Source organism: Quercus robur, chromosome 5, assembly GCF_932294415.1.
Source record: "Quercus robur chromosome 5, dhQueRobu3.1, whole genome shotgun sequence".
Classification (NCBI taxonomy): domain Eukaryota; kingdom Viridiplantae; phylum Streptophyta; class Magnoliopsida; order Fagales; family Fagaceae; genus Quercus; species Quercus robur.
The window spans coordinates 63,186,273-63,195,031 of NC_065538.1; the positions used below are offsets into that span (position 1 = coordinate 63,186,273).

At 35.2% G+C, this 8,759-nt stretch overlaps 1 protein-coding gene across 3 annotated transcripts in view; it reads left to right on the plus strand.

Annotated features, from left to right (window-relative positions):
- The window catches only part of LOC126726627 (ABC transporter C family member 2-like), a 106,162-nt gene extending 97,648 nt beyond the window's left edge, over positions 1–8,514 (plus strand). For 2 of the 3 annotated variants that reach the window (XM_050431912.1, XM_050431913.1), the window contains exons 21-28: positions 248–633; positions 1,552–1,732; positions 1,955–2,278; positions 2,948–3,704; positions 6,133–6,254; positions 6,531–6,776; positions 7,001–7,427; positions 8,186–8,514. In XM_050431912.1, coding sequence (XP_050287869.1) covers positions 248–633; positions 1,552–1,732; positions 1,955–2,278; positions 2,948–3,704; positions 6,133–6,254; positions 6,531–6,776; positions 7,001–7,427; positions 8,186–8,283 — 2,541 coding nt within the window. In that variant the 3' untranslated portion in view covers positions 8,284–8,514. The remainder of the gene's footprint in view (positions 1–247; positions 634–1,551; positions 1,733–1,954; positions 2,279–2,947; positions 3,705–6,132; positions 6,255–6,530; positions 6,777–7,000; positions 7,428–8,185) is intronic. The other variant, XM_050431914.1, reaches the window with a different exon arrangement.
- Positions 8,515–8,759: the final 245 nt, after the last annotated feature.

Genomic DNA, 8,759 nt, shown 5'->3' on the forward strand with positions numbered 1-8,759 from the left:
TCTATTATTGTGGTTAAATCTTTATTTGTGATTATTTTTTGAATTATCAGATGATTTTGACACCATTTATATTCCTTTTTTTTTGGGTGTTCATATATATATATATATATTTGCTTATTTATGAATTACATTTATAAAGAAAAAAAAAACAATGAATAGAACCATGTTTTTCTTGTAAGAGTATTAGTTGAACTATTCTTTAATATTATCTTATACTGGTCTAATTTGCACTGCCAATACTCATCAGGTTTTCGATAAATGCATTAAGGGAGAACTAAGAGGGAAGACTAGAGTCCTTGTTACAAATCAGCTGCATTTTCTCTCACAAGTTGATAGAATCGTTCTGGTCCATGAAGGTATGGTGAAAGAGGAGGGAACATTTGAGGAGCTCTCTAGTAATGGCATACTGTTCCAAAAGCTAATGGAAAATGCAGGAAAGATGGAAGAGTTTGAGGAACAAAAGGAAGAGGATGATATTGATAATAAGACCTCTTCGAAACCTATTGCAAACGGGGTTGTTAATGACTTTTCAAAGAATGCAAACCATACAAATAAACGGAAAGAAGGAAAATCTGTTCTTATTAAGCAGGAAGAGCGGGAAACAGGTGTTGTCAGTATGAATGTCTTGAATAGGTAACAAAACGTCACATTCATTTATATGCTTCAATTATATAACTTTTGCACGTAAGTTTTACTTCAGCAAAAGAAAATTCTAGTTTTTTCTTTTTCATCCCAAAAAAAGGGCAACAATTTGAATTGTTCAATGGACTATGTAGTCATCCTTACAGATAATGAATTATGATTTTGGTGCTGCGGTGCTGCCCTTAAAATCTTAATAAACCTTGGCAGTTTATTATATCTTAAGAAGTATGGAAAATAATTCTGGTTCCAACTTCAACATGGTTGTAGTGCTTCTGTTTATAAATGTATTAACATATTCCCTCTAAATCTGAACTACATTTAAATTTCCTTTTTTATGTGGCTTTTTTCCCTTCTTCCAGATAGAATCAAACCCTAGATCCTTTAAAACTATAGCTTTCAATGACTAGTATCCCAGAGTATCCAATGGCGTTAAAAGGAGTATTTCAAAAACCATACGTCAAAAATGCAATTCTTCAGAAGCTTAATAATTTTTAAGGAATCCAATTCAAGCAGAAATTGCATATGTATTGGAAACTGGAAGTAATTAGCAGTTGTTTTTTGACGTGATCTCACTTAATCTATAATAAAGATTCAATCAAATAAGGAGCTAAACAGAATAAAAACATATAAAACAATATAGATTGAGGGATTGAGATAAATAAGTATGATAAAAAATTAAAAATAATAATAATTGGAATGAGGGGAGAATCAAGATTGGATCTCTCCAAGGATTGCTATTATATGGGCTAAAACATGTGCTGAATGAGTTTCTGTTGACATTGGCGAGTTTAATAAAATCCCAAACTAAGGTACTGATGATCTATCAGCTAAACTTGTTTTTCATGGCTCTTTTTTCCATTTCTTCTTGTTTCATTTGTACATAGATTTGATTCAGTTTCTTGGGTACAGGTACAAGGATGCATTAGGAGGCCTATGGGTGGTTTGTATACTCTTTACATGCTATGTCTTGACTGAATCTCTGCGAGTTTCAAGTAGCACGTGGTTAAGCCATTGGACTGATGCAGGCATGTCAATGGGTTACAATCCTGGTTACTATAACCTGATATATGCAGCTTTATCATTTGGCCAGGTATAAGTACCGTAAAATGATAATTGGCTCAAAGCTGTATTGTAAACTTTCCTATTTATTCATTTCTGACAGATGCTGCCCCTTTTTTCTTGTTAGCGTAGTTTTATGTCCAGCTACTTTGAGAAGTTGGATGTGTATGTCTGCATACTATAATTTTTGTCTGATTCTGTCTGGAGAAGAAATTTAAATCTGTCTTTGCTTATCATACTTTTCTGGTTTCAGGTTTTGGTGACATTGGCGAATTCTTATTGGTTGGTCATATCAAGTCTTTATGCTGCCAAAAGGTTGCATGATGCCATGCTTACTGCCATATTAAGAGCACCAATGGTCTTCTTCCAAACCAATCCGCTTGGACGCATTATCAATAGATTTGCAAAGGACCTAGGAGACATTGATCGGAATGTTGCACCATTTGTGACTATGTTTCTTGGCCAGATGTCACAGCTTTTTTCCACTTTCATCTTGATAGGAATTGTGAGCACCATGTCTTTATGGGCCATAATGCCACTTTTGGTTTTGTTTTATGCGGCCTACCTATACTACCAGGTGTGTGAGTGCTTATATTCCTGTTCTTGCTCTTCATTTTTATTGAAGTCAAATATCGTATTCTAAAAATATGGAGTGATAGATCAAATTCATGTTGTGTAAATTAGGAAATGTTGCTTTAGTTAATGAAAAAGTTGAAGTTTGTTGGCAACAGAAAATAGTGGATGCCACAAATGTTTCTTTGATTCTTTATAAACAAATTGTAAACATTCAGGTGAACTCAAAAGTCTTATTGATTAAAATTTGGTCGGTGGTTGTACATTCTTTTCTCTCATTCTGCTCATGTATGAGCATATCAATATATTCGTATTTCCTCATTGAACTTTAAAGTTTTCCTTGTGTCTTAGTAAGTTCTCCAATATGTAGCAAGTCACTGTGTTGCTGGTGCTGTCATTGATTTTCCATTTTGCATACAAACACAGCAATCCCCCACTCAAAGCCCTTCCCTCCCATGGTGGAATCCATAACACTTCCTTTTCTCCCCATGATGAGGAAAGGTACCACTTGGCGCAATAGGATGGTGGTAATTCCAAGTCCCCCAGAGATCAAAGAAATTGGATTAGATTTGTGTTCTCGGCTGTTGATACATATTTCTAGTGGTGTGCATTATTTAATTTTTGTGGATTGCAATGGGTATTTATTAATGTGGGCATCATTTTTTTTCTTCAGAGCACAGCACGAGAAGTAAAGCGCTTAGATTCGATCAGCAGATCTCCTGTTTATGCCCAATTTGGAGAAGCACTGAATGGTTTGTCAACTATTCGAGCATACAAAGCTTATGATCGGATGGCAGACATCAATGGGAAATCTGTGGACAACAGCATTAGATTTACCCTTGTGAACATCAGTGGAAACCGCTGGCTTGCCATCCGTTTGGAAACATTGGGAGGCCTCATGATATGGTTTACTGCAACCTTCGCTGTAATGCAGAATGGGAGGGCAGAAAACCAGCAGGCATTTGCATCCACCATGGGTCTTCTTCTTAGTTATGCTTTAAACATTACGGGCTTGTTGACTGGTGTACTGAGACTTGCAAGTCTGGCTGAGAATAGTTTAAATGCAGTTGAGCGGGTTGGCACATATATAGATTTGCCTCCAGAGGCGCCACCTATTATTGAGAGCAACCGCCCCCCTCCTGCATGGCCTTCATCTGGATCCATCAAGTTTGAGGATGTTGTTCTACGTTATAGGCCTGAACTTCCTCCAGTCCTGCATGGATTGTCTTTCACAATTTTTCCAACTGACAAGGTGGGAATTGTTGGAAGGACTGGGGCAGGGAAATCTAGCATGCTCAATGCTTTATTTCGCATTGTAGAACTGGAAAGAGGTAGAATTTTGATTGATGATTATGACATTGCAAAGTTTGGACTCAGAGATCTACGTAAAGTTCTTGGAATCATACCACAGTCACCAGTTCTCTTTTCAGGTACGCCACCCCAATCTTTTTTTATATTGGGATGACTGCTTAGTGTACTAGGTTGATTTTCCAATCTCTTCCTCATTTATTTGACTTAATACGGTTTTCTTTTATTCTTAATGACAATGTTTGATGGATTTGTTGTTCCAAGATAAGTTTATAATGTGAAGATTGAGTTTCTTTTACTACTCTAATAAAGTGACTCAATTGTTTTAATTGTTTCCCGTTCTAAACCCTTTTCACCAAATCAAGAGTGAACTTAGTGGAACTTCAGCTGGTAATATAAGAATACCTTAGCGTCCAGATCCATGTCCTAATGGTGCTAATAATCCAATATATAAAACTAACAAGTAAGACAATAGTCACTATCCATTGTGAAATTGGAATAGTTATCAAAACCAAACTGGAGGTTGACCCGGCTGAAGGATTGGCTCATTGGTTCTATTAGCATCATCAAAATTAATAACAACATTGACAGATGTGATCTTATAATTGGTGCCTCAAAGTTTCTTATTGTATTTTTAGACGAACATCCATTCAAATTGAACTTAAGTTATTTTAGACTGTTGGATTAAATGATAAATTCCATAAAATTATTTAAGTTTTGAACTTGGAGGTAGACTTTTGAAACGGTATGTGACTGGTTTAGGAATTGCCTTTTCTACCCATTTTAACTGTGTTTTGTCTGATGAGGTAAACACTTCTGGTGTGGTTCTGTTGAGGGTTCTTTTTGTTGGACCTGTTCTCCAATAATTAACCTGATGGAGAGTGTTGGAAAATGTTTATATATGCAGAACTTGTATATTTTTTTTGTTTTGTATATGAATAGGATCTGGTTAGTTGTAAAGGTGTGACAGCACTTGTCTTGACATAGGATAAGTCACATCCATTTTGGGAATGATTCTATGGGTTCAAAGTATACCCTTGAAAACAAAAAACAAAGTATTTTAAAATTATTATATTTTGGTGTTACTGTATACCTCCTTTGTTGCACAATAAGGATATGTTTACCTTTTTGGGTTTGTCCAAAAATACATGAAACTTCCTTAAAATAAACCATTTTTCTCACAAAACTTCCCACCTTTGAAGAAAAAAACAAAAAATACTGTAATGCTATGGACACAACTTTACAAATTTCATGATTGCTAATGTGGTTGACTGTGAGTGGTGGATACAATTGACACTCATGGACCCATCACTTTTTCTCCACCACTCATAGTAGACCATTTTAGCACTTGTGAGATTTGTTGTGATTACAGTTGCCCCTAGCATTATGGAAATTTAAAATCTGTCTTACACATTCAATTTTCTCTGTTGATGTCAGCATGGTTTTCAATGTCAAAGAGAGGACTTCCAATGCTCACTTCTCTCTCTTTCTTTTTTTAGTTGTAATTCCCTAATGCTTGGTTTGACATGGAGCCATAACACTTCCAACTTTCAAGTCCCAATGCTCAGTTTTTCTTTTTAGTCATAATGCTCAATTGTTTCCTGTCACATGTTTATTTTCTCCTCCATTGGTGTAGTCAAACATGGAAAAGAAAACTGGCAAAAATCCTGAGCCGTTAAGGGTATTTTATGAAAAGGATTACCACAATAAAATATTCAGTTTGGAAAGTTAATTAGGACCTGGGAGTAATATTTATTATCCTGTAGGTAAATTAGGTTTTTTATATGATAACATTTGTATCGTAAATGTCTGCATACATGTTTAATTAATCTTGTAAACTACTTAAATAAATATTTGGTGACAGCAATGCAATGAGTTTGTCAGTTTGATGTTAGTCTATTCTGCTTTAGAGCTCTCAAAAAGATTTTGTTATTTATATTAAAATATATAGGGAATTCTAAGGGAGCATCCGAGCATGGTTTGACTGATTTGGATGAATTCCACATTTGCCAATTTCACAATTGATAGTGACTGGGCAACTAGCTAAGGAGTCTGAAAAGTGATCTTGTGGTCTTTCTTTGAATCTATCACATTTCAAGCAAAGGGGGAATTTTTGAGATTTGGTCTTAGATTGATCCATCTTTTTTGTCTTTGAAGAAAATCAGCCAAATCTGGCTGAACTTTGTTCTTAACCTATATTACCATTGTCAAAAACAAGAAGAAAAGGCCTTAACAATTCAGTTGCTGTAACATATGTTTACTGATTTGAAATATGGCGGTCTTGGATGGTGATGCAAGTGGTATACTTGATGGCTAGGAAAAGATGAAGGATGTGTTTAAGTACAACTTATTGATTGTGGGTTATTCAGTGTACGTTACAAGTATATATCATTTTTTTTTTAATGAATGTTTACTCATATTGTCATCGATGCCTTGAACTTCCATATATTGTACCAATGAGTCTTTGCTTTCCAAGTTGAATATTATTATTGATAAAAAAGAAATGATGAAGTCTGTTCTATACTAATCTGAACTTATTTCATTGTGTAGGATCTGTGAGATTTAATCTTGATCCTTTCAATGAACACAATGATGCTGACCTTTGGGAGGCATTAGAGAGGGCACACTTGAAGGATGTTATCAGAAGGAATTCTTTTGGTCTGGATGCTGAGGTAAATTCTCAATCTTTTTCAATAGGTAAATTACTGGTGATTGAAACAATGTCTCATAAGTTCTCCATTCAGGATGATTTGATTGTTTGATATGTTTCTACTCTCCCTTTTCCATCAATAGATGGTCTTTAGTATTTCATTTGACTAAAATAGCCAAATCTGTGAGATTCATAGCCATAATAATCAATAGAAATGTTTTATATTATCCTTCTTTGAAATAACTTAAAGCATAATGTTACTGTTAACTAGAGTGACATTCCTTGTGTACTGGTGAAGGTTTCGGAAGCAGGGGAGAATTTCAGTGTTGGACAGAGGCAACTATTGAGTCTTGCTCGAGCACTGTTGCGGAGATCAAAGATACTGGTTCTTGATGAGGCTACCGCAGCTGTTGATGTTAGAACTGATGCTCTTATTCAGAAAACTATTCGAGAAGAATTTAAATCATGTACAATGCTTATTATTGCTCATAGACTGAATACCATTATCGACTGTGACAGGATAATTCTGCTTGATGCTGGTCAGGTATGCCTTTAATGTTCAGAGCTTTGCCAGCTCATTTCTTTCTTCCATGTGTTATTTATTTATTTGAGAAGAATAGTTCTGTTTGATGAGAAGATAAATACTGCAACTTTGCATGAGTCAAACATGAGAATCCAGAGAGTTATTTAAATCTTTTTTAATTTGGACTTCAGTCTTTGATTTCATTTTTTTTTTTTGGGTTAATACAGAATTTCTGTGCCTTTCAGGTTCTAGAATATGATACTCCTGAGGAACTTCTGTCAAATGAAGGAAGTGCTTTCTCGAAGATGGTTCAAAGTACAGGGGCTGCAAATGCTCAATACTTACGTAGCTTAGTACTTGGAGGGGAAGGAGAAAACAAGATGGGAAAAGGAGAGAAGAAGGCAGTAGATGGACAGAGGAGATGGCTGGCCTCTTCTCGATGGGCTGCTGCCGCCCAGTTTGCCCTTGCTGTTAGCCTCACCTCGTCACAGAATGACCTTCAACGTCTGGAAATCGAAGATGAGAACAGCATCCTGAAGAAAACAAAGGATGCAGTAATAACTCTACGGGGAGTTTTGGAAGGAAAGCACGACAAAGTAATTGAAGAATCGCTTGATCAATACCAGGTCTCTAGAGATGGATGGTGGTCATCTCTTTACCGGATGGTTGAAGGTACAATTGAAATCCCTGGTTCCATCATCCATTTACATAAGCCTCTCTCATTTAATTTGGTGGATATATACATGCTCTCAATTAATTTGGTGGATATATACATGCATGTATTTACTAAATCGGTGCATTTTATACATTTAGATTTTATCTATCTTTTTCGTTGTTATTTTTAGTTTTGCTTAGTTTTATTATTTGGGGAGTGAGTGTCCAGCATGAATGATGTCTAAACTAGTTTTAAGATCTAAAACTTGTGGTTGTGGGCAACTGATTTTGGTTACATAAATGTGATACCCAGAATAAATGCAATTATAATTCTCAACTCTCAGCCAAAAAAAAAAAAAAAAAAAAATCAGCTTTTCCTAGAAACACCTAATACGCCCATGATGTTTTTCCTAAAATCAGCATTGCTACAGTCATGATTGTCTGATTCAATTGATGTTTTTCCATTAAATTAGTCTACATTCTTATACGTTTTAAATTTAAAACTTTTGTTTTGGTCATCTTTTCCTTTGGCTGCTAATTGGCATGTCTTTTAGTTTCAATAAATGTTTCATGCCGCGTGATCTTTTGCAAATGTTTTTGAGAGGTTTCTGGCCTTTGGGTGGTTGTACCGAGTAGAATTTGTCTTTTAATCAAGGATGGAATTTATCTTGGCACTAGATTGTGCATGAAATCCAGAAGAAATTCATGCCACAATATGTTTTATGTTTTATGTTTCATGTTTTTATCTCTAACATTTTTGTTGTTCTCCTTTTCAGGTCTTTCTGTGATGAGCAGGTTAGCTCGGAACAGGCTTCAACAATCAGAATATGATATTGATGAAAGATCTATAGACTGGGACCATATTGAAATGTAGGGCACACTGTCTCTCTGTTTTAGTTAACAGGCTTCATAGTCCTACCTAGGACTATGCATTCACACAGTAGTGAGTGCTGCAACCTCTATATTTTTTGTAATGCACCTCTCAGACCTGTTCAAACTAAATATAAATAGCGATAGAAATGCGGGACATTATACACTATTTTTGTACACCTGACTAGAAGCTGGTCTTAGACCATATGTTAAATTTGTCCTGACCTTATGTACACTAGTTCTAGCACCTTTTTTGTGTTTTCATTTTTTTGTTTAATAGCAGCAGTTTGGTTAAATCCAATCGATTTTTATCAATTTTAATGGGCAACTTAAATGGAAAGATGTACTATGTAAAAAGGTGTTAATTAATGGTACCTATTGAGTTTTAGAGGGAGTATAAATATAAAATCTTTTTTATAAATAATTTATACGCCTGTAAATTAATTAGAAAAAAATTTGCATGGTATTATCTTTTGTTCT